This window comes from Bidens hawaiensis, unplaced genomic scaffold (genome assembly GCF_021521415.1).
Source record: "Bidens hawaiensis isolate Kalapana, Puna unplaced genomic scaffold, B.hawaiensis_p1.1 tig00008041_1, whole genome shotgun sequence".
Lineage (NCBI taxonomy): Eukaryota > Viridiplantae > Streptophyta > Magnoliopsida > Asterales > Asteraceae > Bidens > Bidens hawaiensis.
The window spans coordinates 203,165-225,818 of NW_027491565.1; the positions used below are offsets into that span (position 1 = coordinate 203,165).

General features: G+C 34.4%; 3 protein-coding genes across 3 annotated transcripts; 1 reads left to right on the forward strand and 2 right to left on the reverse strand.

Moving 5' to 3' along the window:
- Positions 1 to 841: 841 nt before the first annotated feature.
- Positions 842 to 2,502, reverse strand: LOC143636688 (eukaryotic translation initiation factor 1A-like). The gene is made up of 2 exons (XM_077104216.1): positions 1,879 to 2,502; positions 842 to 1,076 (listed from the first exon to the last, which is right to left on the reverse strand). The coding sequence occupies exon 1, from the start codon at positions 2,318 to 2,320 to the stop codon at positions 1,880 to 1,882; it is 441 nt and encodes a 146-aa protein (XP_076960331.1). The 5' UTR covers positions 2,321 to 2,502; the 3' UTR covers positions 842 to 1,076; position 1,879.
- Positions 2,503 to 4,570: 2,068 nt separating this feature from the next.
- On the reverse strand, positions 4,571 to 7,135 carry LOC143636689 (large ribosomal subunit protein eL20y). The gene is made up of 4 exons (XM_077104217.1): positions 6,993 to 7,135; positions 6,763 to 6,878; positions 6,592 to 6,655; positions 4,571 to 5,070 (listed from the first exon to the last, which is right to left on the reverse strand). Exons 1-4 carry the CDS (start codon positions 7,002 to 7,004, stop codon positions 4,729 to 4,731), a joined length of 534 nt encoding a protein of 177 aa, XP_076960332.1. The 5' UTR covers positions 7,005 to 7,135; the 3' UTR covers positions 4,571 to 4,728.
- An 8,210-nt stretch (positions 7,136 to 15,345) lies between these two features.
- Positions 15,346 to 17,319, forward strand: LOC143636729 (cytochrome P450 710A11-like). The gene has a single exon (XM_077104242.1). The coding sequence runs from the start codon at positions 15,623 to 15,625 to the stop codon at positions 17,159 to 17,161; it is 1,539 nt and encodes a 512-aa protein (XP_076960357.1). The 5' UTR covers positions 15,346 to 15,622; the 3' UTR covers positions 17,162 to 17,319.
- The last annotated feature ends 5,335 nt before the right edge of the window (positions 17,320 to 22,654 follow it).

Below are 22,654 nucleotides of genomic sequence, written 5' to 3' on the forward strand. Positions count from 1 at the left end.
TGGTGGTCAACTGGCTTTCATCTCCACTGCAATGAACCAACCATCATCAACTGTAACCCTCCACCATACCCCTTTCGCACCATACTTGGTATATATATTTCGGAACTTAAGCTTTGATATGTGACTGAATGCTTGGTGACAAACTTACTTGAAACAGGACGAAGTCTAACAAAAACTACTTGGAAGAGAAATTAATCGGAAAAAAAAAGAACATAGTTGCTAACTTGCTATAAGTAAATGATCGTAACGAACGATTAAGATAATTTGATGATTTAACTCCCCTAGAACCGGACCCGGTGTACCAAACCGGGTAGATACAAACCAGGTTTCAGTTCTTCAGAAAAAAAACCCGGACCAGGACCCGTTTCCACCTCTACCCGGTTAAAACCCAGCCTGACCTGATCAAACCCCAACGAAACCCAGTACAAAACCCAAACTTACCCGGTAACCGGTTCCAGAAAAAAAAAACAGTTTGTGCACCTCTACCTGGATCAATCAAGGATTGATTTCTAACTAGACCCAGATAAACAAGCACAAACAGAAAAGACTCATCACCAGATGGAATATAATTCACTTTCAAAATGTCTAAAAATTAAAAGACCTGCCAATTATGCACCATCGCAAAAAAAAAGAATTAAATTACCAAAATTGAACCACAACCCATGACCCGTATTCCTCAAATCACTTCTGCAAAAACTGGATTGAAGTCAAGATTACAATTTAAACTAAACCTACTATCGTCTTCACTGAGACTTAACTTGCTTTGATTAACAAACTAACCAAATAGCTTATCCTACAGTGGACAGTATAATAAGCCCAACAACAATCATCCACACAAAGATTTAACTTAAAACACCTCATCAATTATGGAACTCATAGGTGAGTAATGTCAAAACTCAGACCAATTACGCATAAATCCTCGCAATTCAATACCTTACAAATAAAAATCTTCATACTTTAAGATCTAAAAGCAAAATAACATTAAACAAAACTCATGTTTTACATATCCTAACCATTACCTTCTCTTCAAGCTCGATTCCGAAAATCGAATCCAAGCTAACATCTCAGTTCAAACACTGAAAAAATCAAAAATGTAAACAGTCAGTAAAGTTCTAGTTAAAAAAAAACTAAGAAAATTGGATTTCAATAGTCCAAACTATGATCATCATATATTATACACTCGATTGTGCTAGTACGTTTTTCCATTTCGTTCATAATCATTAAAATCAAGTATAAACATGTAATCACTCTAGCAAAAGTGTAAGTATGAATCGTTATCCGCTAAATGGTTATAATTTAAACTATTAAAATCCAATGTTCATAATCACTAAATCGAGTGAAATCAAGTACAAACATATAATTATTCTGGTAAAATTGCAAGTATAGATTATTATCAGCTAAAAAGTTATAACTAAAACTAATATAAAAACGTTCATAGTCATTGAAATCGAGTGAAAATCAAGTACAAACATACAATTAATCTAATAAAAGAGCAAGTATGGATTATTATCAGCTAATAGGTAATAACTTAAATTACTAAAAAAATGATCATAATCATTGAAACCGAGTGAAAATCAAGTACAAACATATAATTATTCTAATAAAATCACAAGTATGAATTATTATCCGCCAATACGTTATAATTTTAACTATCAAAATCCAATTTCACAAAAGCATAACAAACTCGAGTACAAATCAAAATCAATTATTAATCTATGATGATTATGCTACTGGGATTGCTACAGGCAACAAAAGCAAAACTTAAATGTACCACTAGTCAAAGTGTAACTATAAATTATTATCGGCCAATACGTCATAATTCAAACTATTAAAATGCAATTTTCCTAAACAAAAACCACGACAAAATCGAACACAAACCCTAAATTCGGTCGATATCTTCATCTTCAAACTCAATATAATCATCTCCAACATTCTCATCATCCTCATCAATTCCACCACCCGCAATTCCCTCATTCAACCTAACATTCTCCGGCAACTCCCCATACGCCTTCAACAGCCTCGCCTCATCCGGCATATACTTAAGAATAACATCCGCCTTATCATCCTGGTAATCCCTAAGCCCAACCAGAATAATATCACCTGCAGCAATCCAAACCTTCTTATGCATCTTACCGCGTATGTGACACAGCCGTTTCGTCCCGTCGATACACGTGGACTCGCACCGCCCGTTGCCGAGCATACGGAGGACTTGTGCGTACTCTTGTCCGTCTTCTTTGAATACGAGCTCGCGTTTCTCGTCGTCGGCTTCGTTTTTCCCGCGCTTCCGGTTCTTTCCTCCTTTACCTTTGTTCTTCGGCATGGCTGCGGTGGTGGTGTGGAGTAATTGTAATTGGAATTGAAACCCTAGGTTTTGTTAAGTTTGTTAACGGCGTTAAGTTGTTGGTTTGATGGTTTATATAGAAGAGTTAATTGTTTGTTTGTCCTTGTGGAATGTAAGAATTGTGAAAGTAGTCCCTGTAGTTTGTTTATTGGAAAGTCATGTCTTGTCAGTGACGAAGCTTGGACTACGACACTGGCGGCACGGACTCAAAATGTATAAAAAAATCACAAACAATGTGGGCCGGACTCAAATTTTCGACCGAAAACGACTAAATTTACACTATGTATAAAAAAATTCAGCCGAAAAAGACTAAATTTTACACTACGTATAAAAATCTTCGACAGAAAACGGCTAAATTTTACCCTACGTATAAAAAATTTCGGACGAAAGTGGGAAAATATGCACTGCGTATAAAAAATTTCGGACGAAAACGGGTAAATTTACACTATCGCGTAAAAAACAGGAGGGTCAGGGCCACCCCGGGCCCTAAGTAACCTTCGCCGGTGTGTCTTGTTGTGTTAAGTGTTAACTTACACAGAGTTGGATCTCGAGTTTGGCTCGTTTGGAGTTTTATTTTCAAAGTTAGAGCTTGACAATTTTTAGGGTCGAGCTTGGCTTTGTCTCGACTTGTATACTGCTTAGTTATTAATTTTTATGTATGTATAATTGTTTATGTGTATTTTTTTTTCAATTATAATTTATGTATAAAATAATATGTATTATTTAGTTATTTTTCATGACGTTTATATTAATTAGTAATTATTTAATATATACATTACAAAACAATATAAATTAGAAACCTAAATGTTAAGTTTGTGTAACGGCGTTAAGTTGATGGTTAGATGGTTTATATAGAAGAGTTGATTGTTTGGTTGTCCTTGTGGAATGTAAGAATTGTGAAAGTAGTCCATGTAGTTTGTTTATTGGAAAGTCATGTCTTTAATGTGTTAATTTACACAGAGCTGGATCTTGAGTTTGGATTGTTTCGAGTTTTATTTTCAAAGTTAGAGCTTGACTTGTGAGTAGATTTTTAGGGTCGAGTTTGGCTTTGGCTTGACTTGTTTACCGTTTAGTTATTAGTTTTTATGTATGTATAATTGTTTATGTATATTTTCCTTTCAATTATAATGTATGTATATAATAATATGTATTATTTAGTTATATTTAGTTATTTATTCATAACGTTAATATTAATTAGTAATTATTAATATATACATTACCACTATATAAATTACAGGCCTTGGTGTTTGTTAAGTTTGTGTAACGGCGTTAAGTTGATGGTTTGATGGTTTATATAGAAGAGTTGATTGTTTGGTTGTCCTTGGGGAATTTAAGAATTGTGAAAGTAGTCCCTATGGTTTGCTTATCGGAAAATCTTGTTGTGTTAACTTACACGGAGCTGGATCTTGAGTTTGGCTTGTTTCGAGCTTTATTTTCAAAGTTCGAGCTTGTCTCGTGAGTAGTTTTTAGGGTCGAGTTTGGATTGGGCTTGACTTGTTTACTGTTTAGTTAATAGTTTTTATATACTTACAATTATTTTTATATGTTATTCTTTCAGTTATATTTATATATAAAATAATATGTATTGTTTAGTTATTTTTAATTATTTTTTCATAACATTATATATTTTAATTAGTAAATATTAATTATATATATAATATATATATATACACACACACATTACAAAACTATATAAATTACAAGGTTGTTTAGGCTCGTGAGTCGGCTTGATATTGATAAGTGAAGATTGGGCTCAGACTCATTTATTAAAAGAGCTAACTTTTAGGCTCGAGGGGATCAATTGAGCTTTTTCACGAACCGATTTCGAGTAGTTTGCGACCAGCTCAGCTCGTTTGTACCCATAAGATTCAAACTACAGCCCAACCAACGATAGTGTTTCTGCATAAGTTTTTTTTATTATGATGTTTGGTTGCGTAGTTGAATATAACATTTATTCCCCCGGTAAATACAAGTCTTTGGTAAAACCTAAAAGTTGTCAGTATCGTGCATTGCGACGACGAGTCAACGTGAATAACCGTCGTCAAGTGAACCAATCATGAACCACTTAAATACAGTTTTATAGGTAATTTTACATTATAAAACAGAAAAGGAAACATTTTATTTATTTTAGTATAAATTTTATTTATTTAATTAAAAACTTCAACAAACACAAACATTGCACATACTACTTACTAGAAGTCTAGAACACAAACAATGAAGCTAAATAATAGCATTTCTTAGGCAACATCAATATCTCAAATATCCAAGATTTCTAAGACCAACAAAATATCCAAGGGAAAGAAATAACAAACAAGTTTTAAAAACAAACCAAAATTTCTAGTAACTTGAACCCTTGTGACACCAACAAACATAGATATAGGCCACACTTAAACAAACAAGTTAGGCCTTGAAGCCTTATATGTGGTCTTGAGCTTTCTGGTTGGTGGTCTAACCTTCTTGAACACCAACGGGAATTTGATCTTGGAGTTGTGGAACTGCTTAGTGGACTCCCTCTTGCAGAGCTTGGCGGGGATGGTGGCGGTTTTGATGACCTGGATGCAGTGGTGGCGCACCCTGTGACGAGAAGCCATCTCGGTGTACATCTGTTCAATAGAACCGTTCAAAGTTGTGTCCCGGTACTCCTTGTACATGTTGTGGTATCCGGTCCTGGACTGGTACCTCAACCAAATTCCATAGTTCTTGATTGTTGTCGGATTCTTCTCAAAAATCTGTTGAAAAGTGAATAGTTACAATAACATACAATCAGTCAAAATAAACATAATGAAATAAATATATAAAACCTTTATACAGTCCGTAAACCCATAATAAACAAAAAAACTAAGCAAGATAAAAGTCATAAAACTCACTTCAAATAAAAGAAAACAGACAATCACTTGAAATGAATCATATTTAAAATCAAAATCATGTATCTTGTCAACAGAGCTAACTTACTGAATTAAGAAAAGTCTAGAGTACTAGACGAGCTAAAGCTTTGAAAATATCTCATTTAGTTATCGAGCTTATGCTCAAGCCGTGTGTAATTTCAAGCTTTGCTTTTTTGGACGTCTATGTAGACATTTCACACCTTTCAGCCAAACTCGAGCCAAAATATGGCTCATGTAAGGTACTACACAATATCAAGTCGAACCTTGGCTCGTCCAAGATTATTCTAAAAATAAACAAAAATAACTAGAAACATGAACTCAAGCCAAGATTTGGCTCATTTAAAGAACTACAGGATATCAAGTCGAACCTTGGCCAATTTAAGGTTACTCTAAAAATATACAAAAATAACTAGAAACATATAAATACTATAAAAAACTAAAATATAAAAAAACAATACTTGAGTCGATACCGAGCGTGAAATGACAACTTGCATATAAAGCTCAAGCATTAGATAAAGAATTTTACCACTAGTAAGTTAAACCTAGCCTAGCTCAAAGCTAGTCAAACTCGGGCTCAGCTCGTTAACACCCCTAACGGCTAACTTGGTATCACTAAACATATGAAGTAACTTATAAATAACTACGTACCAACTCCCTATCTTCTAAAACTTCTACCAGTATTACATGCAGTGTTGTAAAAGTCGGATTCTTATGCCTTGGAATCAGCGATTCCAAGTTCCTCGGACATCAACCATGCCGCCTTTTCCCAACTCGGCCACCCTTACTCGCCAAGGTCCAACTCGGTCAAAAGTCAGAGTACTCGGGATTACTCGGCCTCCATGGTCAACTCGGCCACAAATTTTTAATTTTTTTAATTTTTAAGTTTTTTATTTTTTAGCAAAAAAATTGAAAATAACAACAAAGCATGAGTATTTTGAATTATGTTTTTTTTTTCATATGATTTATGCTTATTTTGGCATATATATAATATCTAATAAATATTTTATGCTATTTTTATCCTGTCCGAGAACAAGCTGAGTACTCCCCTACTACTCCGAGTACTCCTTACAAGGGGGTCGGCCGCCAGTGGCAGCCTAGCAAGTTTTACAACATTGATTACATGCAATTAAATATGAATAATACTAACAATGTATATATAAAAAGTTCACAAATTCATAAACAAACAAAGCCTAAAAATTGAAACACAATATAACAAACAAACAAAAAATCAAGGATACTCATATGATAACAGACTAAAAAAACCATTTGAATCAAAATGTCAAAACACTAACAAGATATCCATTTCAAAATGCAAGTTACAAAATACATAACAATAAAAAAATAAATAAAGTAAAAAAAAATTACCTCATTGATAGCAAGCATCTGACCATTGCTCTTCTTAACCTTCTTCAACTTCCTCAAATAATACCTTTATTTATTAAACATAACATAACAAACAAATTCACCATACAAAACCAAACACCTTTATATAAATATAACAACACTAGATCTATAACAAACAAGCAAACAACTAACCAAAACTTGCTCTTAGCACGGACTTCATTAGTCGCCCAAAGCTTCATCCGGTAAATCTTCGGCTGCGCATCAGACTCCGTCGGCAACGCCCGTCCGACCACCTGAAACTGATGAAACTGCACCACACACAACACACATTCATCATTTTATTATATAAACCCTAACTTAATTAATTATTATATAAATTCATATATAGTGTTATTATTATTATTATTGAAGAGTTTATGAACCTTGTAGCTCATTTTCTCCGGTTAAGCTCCTCTGGATCGGTCTTCTAACGGCGGCTGCGGCGTGAGGTGCTAACGATTGAGGTTAGGGTATATAGATTTGTATATATGTGTGTATATGTGAGAGGAGATGAACCCTAGTTTTTGGACTGGACTTGACTGAACTGAACTGAAACCAACGGCCCAGCCCGGCCCATACAAATGTAGTAAAAGCCCATATTAGCTTTTGTATTCACAAGTTACCAAACATTATTCCCATTTAGAGGTGCACAAAATACCCGAACCCATAACCGGACCCAAAACAAAAATTCGGAACCGGTTTATTTAATACACGGGTTTTTAATATCCGAACCTGTACCCGACCCTACCCGTAGGGTACGGATAGGGTATGCATTTGGGTACTAAAACCCGAACCTAAACCGGGCCCGATTTGTACCCGGTAATACGCGAAAACCCGAACCGGTTTCATACCCGGAACTGGGTTTTTCCAATACCCGAAACCGGGTATTTCAAATACCTTATGTATACCCGAAAAATACCTTAAAATACCCGAAAAATACCCCAAAAAAGTGCAACCTTTTAAAATATCTAATTTATACCTGAAAGACCGGGAAAAAAGCCCGAAAAAAGCCACAAATAAGGTTTTTTTTTCAATACCGAAAATAGGGTATTCAAATACCCGGTTTTAAAATACCCGATTTTATACCCGACTCGAACCCGATGCATAGGATATGGTTTTTAGAGACAATATCCAGACCCGAAACAGACCTGGGTATTACCAATACCCGATTTTTCAATACATGGTCATACCCGAACCCGGTTCCGTACCCGAAACCCGAGTATTTGAAAAACCCGATTTACGCACCTCTAGGTTCAATGCCTATAAAACATTTCGGACAAAATCGCTAAAATTTAAACTACGAGGCGCAAAAAAGGCAAGCACCGGGGACACCTCTGGTCCTTCTTTTCCTGCGCCCCTGTGGTTATGGTCAAAACAAGTCAAAACCGTTTCGAGTAAGAACCGTTTCCGGATATAGTCGGTTGCTTGACCAGGTTTTCGGGTTTTTTCCAGGTTTAAGGTAGGGTTGGGTCGAGTTTTGACCGGGTAAAGGTAGTTCCAATGGATCCGGGTATAGATCCGGAGAGAGACCCAATACTAAGTCGTACCCACGGGTTAGGTACGTGTAAGAACCGGTTTTAGGTCGGGTCTAGGACTGGGTATTTTGTGCACCACTATTATATAATCTCTTTTAATTTTATATATGAAACTTAGTGTCTTGGTTGTTTTTCATACTAGTTTTTTCACACTGTGATAACTGAGTGAATATAATCGTAACGCTACTTGGCGGGTTGATTACGTAGATAATAACCTTCATTTTCTATATAAATGATATATTACATGTCATGATAGTTAATTTATCCATATTTCTCATTTATCAAGCAACATGTTTATAGCTTGTTTTAAGTGTGTATTGAATTTATCAACTGAAACTAGTTAACATCAATTTTAGGCAATATGTGAGGCTGGTTTTAGGCAAGTTATAGAATAACTGAAAAAACATCGGTTTTGTTGAAATAATCAATTAAAATGGTATGATTTATGTTATGCTTATATATATATATTTTCCATTTATAATGATTTTTTTCATATATGTTGATTTTCTCTTGTTTGGCATGTTATGAGCTGTCGCTAAATTGGAGGGACTGATTGGATTATTTTGAGGAAGTTAAGGTGTACACATTTTGACCATGCTATCTTTTTGGGTATTTAAATGGACCATTATCTAAGAGTTCAACACATGAAAACAACCTTCGACTTCTTACAAACACACCATCTGCTTCCTCTATCTGCTATTTTCAATGTTTCAGTTCTGATTTGATTCGCTGCATAAACTTGTCGCAACCAGCAGGTTGCAGGTCAATATCTTCTTTACAGCATGGAGCTTGAATAATCTATGATAACCAGTGTAATACTTTTTCATGTTATTCACTGTTAGTTTTGATCATTGCTTGTACCATTTTGATTGTTCAATAAAATTATATATTGATTTCAATTTGTCAAAGGAAACCATATTCTTTACAGGTTTGATGTTCAAAATCTTAGTCAGAGAAAAACGAGTCGCTTGGTCAGAAAAGAGTCACTAGAAAACAAATACCGTTGGTGTATCTACGAGTTTGCGTTGATGTCCCAAAACTTGCATTGTTGTTATACTTGACATAAAAGACTACTAGTGGTACTTTATTAAACAAAAAGCTTTGATTGATTGTTTTTTAAAAAAAAAATGATTAAAAAGTTTTTTTTATATTTGATATAATTTGTGAGTAGAATTTGAGAGTATGTAGCCTAAAGCTGTAATTGTTGGAAATCGAAGACTAAAATTGCAATATGGCCATAGTAAATTATAAAGTATAAACTTTCTTATTAAATGATATAAACTTATTGTTTTAAATTAAATGATATATATATAAAAACCATCGAAAATGCATGTTTCTGTACAATACCTCCACCATAATTAGATTTGATTCACATGGACCCTATCGTGTCCACGAGAAACACAATGGGGAAATGACAGACAGTTGTCCAAATAGAAAAACTATCAAAGTAAAAGACAAAGTTATAAACATTACATATCAAACTTAATTTAATAGCGATACATTTCAAAATTATAAGGTGTGTTACCACTAGGGATAAGTATTTTGTCCCAAATACTCGTACTCATACTCATACCGTACCCGTACATGTACATGTACACGTACTGATTTAGTTTATTCGGTACAGGTATTGGTACTCATTTTTGTTGAATTTCGGTACGGGTACAATCGGGTACATGTACGGGTACGGTACGGGTACATTTGGTATTTTGTATCTGTTTGGAGTATATAAGGTTTAATTGAGATTTTTCATATTTAATATATAAAATAAATTCTCCAACCATATTATTATTGAGCTAGTACCAAACGTTTCTTTAAAATTAAATAATATAACATTCAAGACTCGTACCAACAAACAAACACTTAAAGTTGGTGACCGAATTAGGGTTCTTCAATACTATCTTGTCATTAAATCGACATCCAATTTGGTACATGTACTAATTTGGTATCCATCACGTACTTGTGAAAGAACCGATACCCGAACTAATTCAGGTTGTTTGTTACTCGAACTGGTACCGGTTTCAAGATCGTTGAAGATTTGGAAATAAAAAAGCAAAGTGGTACAAAAATGGGTATTGTACCGAAATACCCGTACTAATACCCGTATCCGTACTTGTACCATACCTAAATATATGGTACGAGTATTTGTATGTGTTTTTATTGATTTTTGATACGAGTACAATCGGGTACAGGTACGAGTATGAATACGTGTACTGTCCCACGCTCATCCCTAGTTACCACACACATGTACTTCGTCAGGACCAAAATGAGTTTTTTTTCCCTGTATATTTGAAATTGTTAGGAATGAGCATTTCATGGGTTTTTACCTGTCAAACGCGGCATGGTAGACTCACAAACCCGTCTCGCATATTATAAGTTAGACATGCATCGGTTCCTTATAATTTATATGCATTGTCCGGTCCAGTTACAAGTTGTACCCTTTGTCACCCATGAACCTATCTTCGTTTTATTAGGTCTTTGTTAGTATTATTTTCGGTAAAGCGATCAAACAATTATCATCGTTCACGAAACAAAATTTAGGCGCTATTTAGCTGTTTACAAACAATTCTCAACGAACATCATTAGTTTTCATTCATCATCATCAAGGATGTAATCATTTACAAACAATAATCGATTTCAATGTTAGAAACGGATACAACATGTTTGATATTTTAATGTAGTAATCGGTTCAAGGGATTCAAGGTTTTAATAAGGTATTAACGCATTTGAAAATCTCTAACTAGCATTCATAGGCAAAGCACTTAAGTGGTGGTAGTTTGCTTATAAACCTCCCTATTGAATACAAATGGTGCATTGGTTCTAAATATCTTGTAAGGTGGGGAATCACCTTACTATGATGTCTTATAGATAAGAAAAATACCAAATTCCATTGGTTTTGGGAATTGAATAGAATAAGGAATTGAATGGACGAAGAAATGAAATTGATAATTACTAATTCATTGTCCAATTTGGTTAACCTATGAAAACAACATGAATTATTACTTTGTGTTATACGGTAGATAGTAATAAAAGAATAAATGAATTGCGAATTACTAAAATACCCACGCTTTAAAATGAAGATAATTTATCAAATTAATAAAATGGTAATATCTGTGGTGATGACGATGGTAAGGTGGTGACATCATCGTTGGTGGTGGACACAATGAAAAAACGCACACGTTAAACAACTACGGCGCAACGCACCATGGCATCTACTAGTTACAATTTATTGAACGAATCAAGCCTTCTTTTCAGTGGGTAATGAGGAAGCTTGATCAAAATTTTATATAAAACGACTTGAACGCCAGATATCACACACTAGTTTTATTATGAATGACAGATGCCCTGCATCGTTTAAATGTAGTTCTACCCTTTATTGCTATAAGTTATTTTTGAATCAACTAACATCCCTACCTCTACAATCTCATTTTTTTGAGGTTTAATTCCTTATTCGATTTTATACATGCACGGATATACTCTTTTGTTCTTAGATAACATAAATCATATATGTATAATACAAAATTTGACTTGTGTTGAACATGAACCTTGCTTATTCCTTCTAGAAGCGTTGAATATGGAAATTTATCAAAATAAAAAAAAGTTTTTCTATCGTATTCCGTACTACACATATGTAACATCAAAAAAGGATATTTTAAAATACTAAATCCTATTGGGCTATAACAAAAAGTACATAATTTAAAAAAAAAAATTAAATGAATTAAACGTGTAAACTGGTTATAACCTTTGTTTAGGTTAACGTTTGAAATTACCCATGATATTTAAGTGAGCAATACTAGGACTTAATGTCAAACATTCATATTGAGACGTTCAAGCCTAACTCCCAGAAGAACAAGAAAATCCAATTGAGCCAAGTTTCGAACATGAGAACAAAAGATCTCAAACCTTAATAATCACCACATTCAATTGAACTAGAAAACCAACAACGAGTCAACTTATAATTCATGTTAGGTCAATTCAGCACAACCAGTCTGTTTACATCTATCCACAGATTCGACACATATTAACACGGACTCAGTTTTATGTTATGTTGGTTACTTTCTTAACAGTATTATGTTGGCTTCATGTCAAAGATGAACACCTCATAATCGAAATATTTTTATGTTTGTGTTGGTTACATGCTAGAGATTAACACATCATAAACGAATAAACGGCTAAAACATTAGGTGGAATCTTACGAAATACTTTTTTTAATTATATGTGTTTAATCAGCTTTAAAAAGTAGCACACAAGTTTTACTTAATATTTTATTTGAGTATCATATAATTTATATTTGTGATAAAACATTAAAACTTGATAAATATTAAATATTTAAATATTTAAATATAAAAATAGTCAATTTGTGTATTAATATTGTTTTTGTAGTATATTGAATTGCAACCGAAATAATTAGACCACATAATAAAATATCTATATCGATGTTATAAAGCTCAATAAATGTGTTGGAACATCTTTAATGCAACCTGTATTTCTTTTTCCGTGTCAATTTATGAGTTATGAAGGCAATTATTTTAACGGCAAGTTTCATTTAAACAAAAATAAACAAAACTAGTAACATCTAGACAAAGCACTACCAACCAAGAGTATAAAACATTACAAACATCACTTATATTAGATAATAACCCAATCCACCTACTCCATGGTAATAGGTTTTTCTTTTATCTTTTACATATAAGAAGCTCAAGTTATTTTACTTTATGATTTGGTAGATGAAAAGGCTGTTTTTTTTTATTAAAAATGATCTCGTTTCTGTCTCTTCTAATGCACCAACAAGTTGTGAGAATTATTGCTTGGACCGTATTTCTTCTTCTCTTAGACATCTGCGAGTTTCTATGAGCATCCAAAAATTCCCGTTAAGAGATTGCAAAGATAGGAGAAATATTACACCATTGACTCACCACATGTCAAACGGTGATAGAAATTCTACAAGAAATCGAGATACACTCCTCGGTTTTCTGAAATTTGTTACATAAATTAGCACTGACATTACGCCTGTTTGCGGTGCGTGCATATAATGTATATATGTGTGGGCCCTTGGGTGGGCAAAAGTGAAGTTGCACTATTTTTGACATTATTTTACTAATTTTGTGAAAATAGCGTTAAAAGCGGTGGAAGGTTAATCAGACATCATGTGGTGGCGTTGATAGCCGAAAGACAAGGTACATGCACCAATCGGCTGGGGTCCTGATGGTTGAGTGTTATGTGCCTTTAGACCAAGGCTTGATGCAAAACCACTATCGAGCCGGGGGTCTCACTGGAAGCAGCCTCTCTATTTCTATGGAGTAGAGGTAAGGCTGTCTACATCTTACCCTCCTCAGACCCTACCATAGCTTTGCTATTGGTGGGATATACTGAGTACGATGATGATGATGATGATGATGAAATTAGCACTGACATAGATATTTATATATAGAAGAGTACCCATGGTTGAAATTCTTCCTAATTCTACCCTTCAAGCAAAAATGTTAAGACTTTTATTAAAATCTATCTACATCTACTCCATTTGAATTCATAGGTCAATTGAGATACTATTGGATTTGCATACTATTCTACAATATTTGATGGTAAATAAACCATTTAGTTCGTCAGTTCAGTCCCCATTTGTCATTTAGTTCACTAGTTAATAAAACAACCCCCCCCCCCCCCCCCCTAGACACCTCAAAGAGACCCGAGTTGGTTTAGTATCGGATAAAGTTGTTATTTGTTTTACTTAAATGTTAACTTTAGTTATATGAAAATATTTAGGTTTGGCAAAACAATAATGAAAATGATCAATAATAATTTAAAAATTACTAAGGAAAATAAAACATTATAATTAGAAGGATCCATAATAATTTACTTAGAAGCCAAATTCCATTTTGTCATGTGTTCGTCAACTTAAAACATTATAACTTTTAAAAAGGAATTCAACACCTGATATATGAATCATTTGACGGATAGTTTTAGTCCGTATTCAAAGTCAATAGAAGACTAGTTTTGGAACTTTATTTGGTCTTTTTAACACATTTTTTACCACACAATATGCGAATTTAATTTTAAGAAATTTAAATCAGGTTTATTTAAGAAAACTAAAAGGTGGATCAAATTATTCACACAAAATATTGCATTTTAGTTAGTGTCAATAAATTAAAAAGTTATGTTATAATGGTAAAATTAATGACATCAGATATTTATGAAAACCAATCAATAGTTTTTCTTTTTCATTTTAAACTTGAAAAGAGGAATGAAAAGAGGAAATTTTTTAGGATTTTCTACACTTAATTGGTTTTTGGTTGCGAGTTTTTCCTATAACTAGAGATGGTATGCTTGGACGTTGGACTACCTAACGTTGTTTGCAATCATGAGCATATATGATGGCCTTTTGTCACTGTGTTACCTCGGATTCACGTACTTTTATTCGTAAGTCGTTCAAAAAGAAAAAATAAACTACTTTGTATAAAATGTAACTTTCAATCCATCATATGATAAATCACACAACTCATTAATCTTAAAATGTTGTTTGCATGGTATTTAGCTAATTAAAGTTTTTCTTTCATCATCATCATCATCATCATCATCGTACTCAGTATATTCCACCAATAGCAAAGCTATGGTAGGGTCTGAGGAGGGTAAGATGTAGGCAGCCTTACCTCTACCCCATAGGGATAGAGAGGCTGCTTCCGGTGAGACCCCCGGCTCGATAGTAGTTTTGCATCAAGCTTTGGACATAAGGCACATAGCACTCAATCATCGGGACACCGGCTGATCGGTGCATGTACCCTTATCTTTCAGCTATCAACGCCACTACATGATGAAACTGTTAATTAAAACAATGTGGTATGTGATTTTTTTTATTTTCTTAAATAAATGAAACTAGTAGGCTAGACTCCATATTTTTCCTTTATTGGTACATGAAATTTAAAACTGTCTTATAGTCATGCCATATAAAAGAGTTAAACGAGTCATATTCACGTTTAATATTTTGTTAAGCGCGTCGCTTCAAACGTGCTAAACCTGTTAAAACACGAATTTTCGGCTGATCACCATGATATTTCTGAAATTGAATGCTGAGAACATTAATCGAACCTAAGTGGTCTTAAAATTGTCCATTGTAATTTAATAAAAAAAAACTTCACCCTATGATTTCCTAGAAGTCCAAAGCTATATTTATACTTTTATACTACTAATTAATAACATCATAGCACACCAATTCCCTATATATTTAGCATCCCTAAGCTTGTTCGTGAACCCATTTAATCAGAAGAAAACGATTTATCCAATAAAACGTGATTGCTGACAACATGAAGGCGGCCACAATAGCCCGTTGTCGTCAACGAAAGCAGCTAACAAACCGCCACCTCCACCCTCTCTTTTTATAGCTGTATCCAAACCCCACACCTTTTTCCACCACCATTAAAACCGCCTTCCCATCTCCCATTCCCACCCCTCATATTATTATTAACATTTACAATCCCATCAATAATATGGTGTCGGTTACGGCACTCTTATTATGGTCTACTCCCTACATTTTCTCAGTACTCGCATTACTACTTGTATGTGAACAACTAAAATACTTGAAAAAGAAACGCTCGGTCCCTGGACCGAGCCTGGTGTTGCCGTTTATCGGCAACGCCATTTCGCTTGTCCGAGACCCCACCGGGTTCTGGGACCTCCAATCCATGAGAGCGAAATCATCCAACTTTGGATTCTCCGCTGATTACATCATCGGTCGCTTCATCATCTTTATCCGGTCCACGGACCTCTCGCATAAAGTGTTCGCGAACGTCCGTCCGGACGCGTTCCATTTAGTCGGACACCCGTTTGGTAAAAAGCTGTTTGGTGAACACAATTTGATTTATATGATGGGGCAAGAGCATAAGGACTTACGACGTCGTATTGCGCCTAATTTTACTCCTAAAGCTCTTTCAACGTATACTGAAGTTCAACAACATATTATTCTTAAGCATTTGAAGATGTGGGTTGAGTTACCCCAATCAGGATCGAATTCTTTCCCGCTTCGGCTGCTTTGCCGTGATATGAATTTGGAAACGAGTCAGACGGTTTTCGTGGGACCGTATTTAAGCGGTGAGGCGCGGAAGTGGTTTGAAATTGATTATAATTATTTCAATGTCGGGTTAATGAAATTGCCTATAGATTTACCGGGTTTCGCTTTTCGTAACGCGAGACTCGCGGTTTCCAGGCTCGTGGAGACGTTGGCGGTTTGTGCGGAGGAAAGTAAGAATAAGATGAAGTCGGGTGAGGACCCGACTTGTCTTGTTGATTTCTGGATGCAGGATAATATTCGTGAGGAGGAAGCATCTTCAGCAACGCATTTTTTCAATGACAAACCAAAACAATTAAAACACACTAGCAGTATCGAAATCGGGGGACATTTGTTCGATTTCCTGTTCGCGTCACAGGACGCGTCGACGTCATCGCTTCTCTGGGCGGTGGCGTTGCTCGATTCGCACCCGGAGGTTTTGGAAAAGGTCCGAAACGAAGTTTCGGACATCTGGTCACCTGACTCGGGTAAATTAATTACCGCGGACCAGTTAAGGGAAATGCGGTACACGGAGGCGGTAGCGCGTGAGGTCATTCGCTACCGCGCTCCCGCGACCCTGGTCCCGCATATAGCGGGAGAGGACTTTCCGTTAACGGAAAGTTACACGATCCCGAAGGGTACGATCGTGTTTCCGTCGGTTTACGAGTCGTCGTTTCAAGGGTTTGTTGAAGCGGAGCGGTTCGAACCGGATCGGTTTTTGGAGCACCGACAGGAGGACCGGGTTTATAAGAAAAATTATTTGGCGTTTGGAGCGGGGGCCCACCAATGTGTGGGACAAAGGTATGCAATTAATCACCTGGTTTTGTTTATTGCGATGTTTACTTCATTGTTTGACTTCAAACGAGAAAGATCGGACGGGTGTGATGAGATCGCGTATGTCCCGACAATCTGTCCACGTGACGATTGCAAAGTTGTAGTGTCACTTAGGTGTAGACGATTTCCGTGTCTTTCTTCCTCGTGAGTGTAAAAACATGTTTGGTTTTGTGTTGGAGTCATACATTTGTTTGATTGTGATTAGGTGGTTGGTGGGTCAAACCGTGGTGGATTGTCTCGTTATGTGTTGTTACATCTGGAATACCCTCCTTATTTATTTCTTGAATGAATGGATTGATTGTTTTTAATTGATACGTATCTATCTACAAAAATAATATATTTCATCACTTATCCATCTTAAAAATAGTCCTTTGATTGTGTTTTTTAAGTTCCATTTTAGTATAGTTTTAATCATCCACGAAGTGTTTTTTAGTGAGGGTTATATTAATAACTTAAATAGTTATGTTTATCTAATTATCTAAATTTGGTGTATTGGCAATATAATATTTCAAGGTTTTTGCAATAGTTTTTGCTGATAGTTGTAACTTGTAACGGCTACCACATTAATTACATATACTAATCTAGCCGATATCTTTGTCTGTACTGGTGTTCGTTTTTCATGTTTGTTGTATTATTGTCAATTTGTCATTCCATTCAATTTCGGTATCGGTGTTATTTAGTATGATACCTATCTAATCCCTATTTTAATAAGTTTCATACAGCTTTAAACGTATTTGATAATTATAAACATTAAATGAAGTTTTTTAACTGAAAAATATAACTGTTGGGATTTTGGACATCTATATATTCAAGTGTATGAAATTATAATTTTCTTTTAGCATCATCAAGAGCTTTTTTGCATGTTCCAATAGACCAATAGTATTTGATAATTATAAACATTAAATTAAGTTTTTTAACCGAAAATATAACTGTTGGGATTTTGGACATCTAAATATACAAGTTTATGAAATTATAATTTTCTTTTAGCATCATCAAGAGCTTTTTTCCATGTTCCAATAGACCAATAGTATTTAGCAAATCTGAACAAAAGATTTTGATGTCAAAATCAATGATGTAAGGTTTACGATACCCTCCACTAAACTTATATGGCTTGCTGTCTTGGGTTAATGTGACTTCATACCAAAACCAGGCAACGGTCAAAACCTGAAATGTAACAGATTAAAACCTGGTTAAGAAATCGGTGTCAACTTAAATTGAAACTGACCATAAACCGGTTTTGACTTTCGTTGACCAAACCAAATATATGTTTCAACCCAAACCGGCTTTTGTGTTTTAAACCGGTTTGTGCACCTCTACACCTATATATAGTTGATAATATGTATTATATCTTACGGGGATTTCATTATTTTACGTTATCATGCAATTACTAGTTCATTGCTTTGTAACTTTCGTGAATTTGTGAGATGTCAATGTTATACCACACGCTGAGTAACTTCAACTTATCAGTTTGTGAGTTAACTATAAGATAATTTAAGTTTATAATTTAGTTGCAATAAGTTTGTTATTCGAGTTCTCATGTTAATGTTATTTTATACTACTAGTAGTAGCTTATATATATATCTATATATATATATATATATATATATATATGAATAGAAGCTCATTTAAAAGACGTGTATACATGACATAAGCTTTTGCTATCAAATGGGATTATAGGATAAAAACTGATACAATAACCAAGTTGAGGGGTTTAAACTACCAAATTCTTGATTTTATATATTTAGAAACTCAATTTTAAACAAATAAACACTAAAAGAAAGTTTAAACTAATCAATTTCGATTTCACATGATCTCTGTTTTTTTATAGTTAAAAAACATTAAGAAACGAATCCCATGAGTTTTTGTGAACTTTTTATAGATTAAGTCCAAACTGTATACTTTAAAAGATTTCAGTTGGATATGTTAACGTGAAAAGATAATTAAAACTGTAAAAAGTTAATAAAAGATAAGGAATTACGGATTTTCGAGGAAGATAGGTGCATATGTTGGAAACCATATATTGAGGAACTTTAAGGAGAAACTCACTTTTAAACAAATAAACACTAAAAGAAAGTTTAAACTAATCATTTTCGATTTCACATGATCTCCGTTTTTTTATAGTTAAAAAACATTAAGAAACGAATCCCATGAGTTTTTGTGAACTTTTTTTATGAATAAAGTCCTAACTTTATACTTTAAAAGATTTCAATTGGATAGGTTAACGTGAAAAGATAATTAAAACTGCAAAAAGTTAATAAAAGATAAGGAATTACAGATTTTCGAGGAAGATAAGTGCATATGTTGGAAACCATATATTGAGGAACTTAAAGGAGAAACTCAATTTTAAACAAATAAACACTAAAAGAAAGTTTAAACTAATTTTTTTCGATTTCACATGATCTCCGTTTTTTTATAGTTAAAAAACATTAAGAAACGAATCCCATGAGTTTTTGTGAACTTTTTTTATGAATAAAGTCCAAGCTTTATACTTTAAAAGATTTCAGTTGGATATGTTGACGTGAATAGATAATTAAAACTGTAAAAAGTTGATAAAAGATAAGGAATTACGGATTTTCGGAAATAAAATGGTTATTAAAAGGGTACTGAATGAAATAAGGCTTGAGTAACGAAATGACGTTCTCAACAAGTTGAAAATTGAAGGTGTAGCTAGCATATGACAGTGTTACTGCATTAAACATGTATAATAAATAACTCCTTAATTTTTGTTTTCATTACGTGTAATGATAAACTGTTAATCTCTGATGATGATGTAAGTTTGAATTTAAAATAAAAAAGTCTCATTGTGAGTGTTGATTACTTGATTTCATCTATGTGACTATTTCGAACTTAGGCCTCTTTGGTTAAGCTAATTGAGGTTGGTCTTAGACAAGCTCGGGTTTTTTTTCTAACTTCGATGCATTAGCCTCTTTCTTCTCGGAATCATACGTACCAATGTTGCAACAACCAGCTCTTCCCCAATCAACTCAATATATGCAAGTATCTTTGCTTCTCTAGTGGCTCGCACCCTAGGTGGTGCAGTTGAGCCAGAGTGGGCCCTGCTAACTACTAGGATGAGAAGTGTGGATTGTGGACCCGTACAAGGATGTTGAATAAACGGTTGATGCATGAGACTTGACCATATCTTTCGTAGCATGCATTCCCATCTGTGTCGCAACTTATTCAGTAAACTACATGTCCGGTCCACGTAGAACTGCCTTCGGTCCCCCAAACTAACTTACTCGTGGCAACCTTCCGACCACCCAATGACCTATAAAACTAGCCATTGTCCTCTCATAGTACAATGGAATTGCCAATTGTGGCTCGACATGCTGCCTTAATGGCTCGATATGAATGATGACCATCTCCTACTTGCTTACACCCCAAGTCATTTTGTGCAAAGAATGTCTAAATAGTGGTGAGGTGAGTAGAAATCAAGTTCTTGTTATATCGGGCTGAAAGCAAGACGAAAAAACACATGAAACTTTGATTACACTCTCACCTTGTATATGAGGCCATTTTTATCGCCGAAACAAAGGACCATCAGCGCTAAAGATCAAAGTCGTCACAAAATCATAAAACCTTAGACATAGATATGTAAATATTATACTAAATATAAATAATGGACGTTAAATTATAAACATACCACGTCATGATTCGTGTAATTTTTTTAAATAACGATAGTGTTGAAAATAATAAAAACTAATAAATGATAAAATAAACGGGATGATTAACAATAGATTTATGAATATGAAGGGTTAGTTTCACAAAAGAAAGAAAAATGATTTTCATATCCAATTTGACGACCAAATTATATATTTAGACATATGAATATTAATGTTTTTTTCTAAATATAAATGTTAGGATGAATGCCATAAAGTTTTAACTCTTAAGTTTGAATTCGATCTCAATCAAATTTTATTATAGTGAACTTTTGAATGACATGTATTTTATAAAACATGAGATAGAGGACTTGAGTTATCCAGTACTAGAGGTCGCAAATGGGTTGGGTCGGGTCGAACGAGTCATGGGTTGAAATGAGTCATAGGTCAAAACGAGTTTGGGTCAGAATGAGTTTGGGTCAGAACGGGTCAATTAAAAAAATGGTTGTTTTGATTTGGGTCGGAACACGTTAGGGTCGAACCGGGTTTCGAGTTTTTTTTTTTTTTTTTTTTTTTTATGAACGGGAATAATGGCGGAAACATTTTAGTTTTTTTAAAATTTTAGTTTTTTATTTATATTTTAAGTTATGATTTTTATTATTATTATTATTATTATTATTATTATTATTATTATTTAATTTTTTTAGGGGTTTTCTGTAAAGATAAAAACCCTCAAAAAATATTCAAAAGTAATAATAAAAAAATTATAACTCAAAATATAAAGCATAAACAAAAAAAGTAAAAACACTAAAATGTTTCCTACGCTGACCTCGTTTCATAAAAAAAAACCCGAGAATCGAACCGAAACCAAAAAAGCGGACAAAAACGAGTCCCGAATCGACCAAAAAGAAACCAAAACCCAACCCGTCACGGGTGAAAACTCGTGTTGGCTTAAAACTAGAACCGAACACGTTCCAATCTGAAACCCATTTCGTGTCGAAATCTGTCTTGTATGAAAACCCGTTCCGATCCGAGACCTGTCACATTTCCTTAGGACGCTAACCCAAATCGACCCAATTCTTTGAACTTGTAAACCCATTTTGACCCAAAAATAAAAGGATGTAATTTAAAATGACTCATATTGATCCATTTAGTTAAAACTTTTTACCTAAATCAACTCATTTAATTTTTAAAACAACTCAAATTGACCCATTTGAAAGGGTTTGAGTCAAGATTGTCACCCATGTCCAGTATTGTTTGTGATATGCGTATAAAGTCACCGTTTGCTATTGAATTACCTTGGATAATAGTGCTTTGTTCGTTGGTTGAAAACTAAGAAGAAAATTTGAGTGTGACAACATAAAGGGCTATTTTTCATAAACAAAATGAAATTGACACGCATGTGTCCTACATGTGCTAAAACAACTGTCACCTCAACTTTTTAACATGCTGTAAGGCTGAGGGGTGTGGGGCTTCAACGGGGGCGTTAGAGCCCCTCCGCTCACGCCCCCAGACGCTAACACCACACCACCGGGGCGCTAACGGGGCGCTAACGCGAAAAACAATGCAGGCGTGAGCTGGTTAGCGGGAGAAGAGAGAGAGGAGCACACCTTTTGAGGTATTTTGGACCGTTGGGAGCCGAAAAAAAATATATATATATTTTCTATATAGGTTTACGAAAAGAGCCGTTGAGCTCATATTAAATTAAAAAAAAAATATTTTCTTAAACTATAAATATATACCTTTATAAAATATACTTCATTTCACAATTATACACCTTTCCTCCTAAAATCCTCTCAAAACTAACACAAAAAAAATGTCGTTGTTTGAATATATTTATAAAAAAAATAAAAATAAAAAAATTTCGCTGGAGCCCCTGCTGGAGCCCCTCCACACCAGGGGCCAGGGCTCCAACGGGGGCTCCAACAACCCCCTTATCCAGTTTCTCTCTCTGCCACACGTCATAATATTATTGGTTGGAGCCCCCACTAAAGCCCTCATTAAAGCCCCCCTCAGCCTAAGGAAATTTTGTTTTTATTACG

Coding starts and splice junctions, on each gene's coding strand:
- LOC143636689 (XM_077104217.1), bottom strand. Junction 6,656..6,762: donor CGTGCTAAGAGCAAGTTTTG/GTTAGTTGTTTG, acceptor TAATAAATAAAG/GTATTATTTGAGGAAGTTGA. Junction 5,071..6,591: donor AGATGCTTGCTATCAATGAG/GTAATTTTTTTT, acceptor ACTTTTCAACAG/ATTTTTGAGAAGAATCCGAC.
- LOC143636729 (XM_077104242.1), top strand. CDS start 15,623: ATGGTGTCGGTTACGGCACTCTTATTATGGTCTACTCCCTACATTTTC.
- LOC143636688 (XM_077104216.1), bottom strand. CDS start 2,320: ATGCCGAAGAACAAAGGTAAAGGAGGAAAGAACCGGAAGCGCGGGAAA.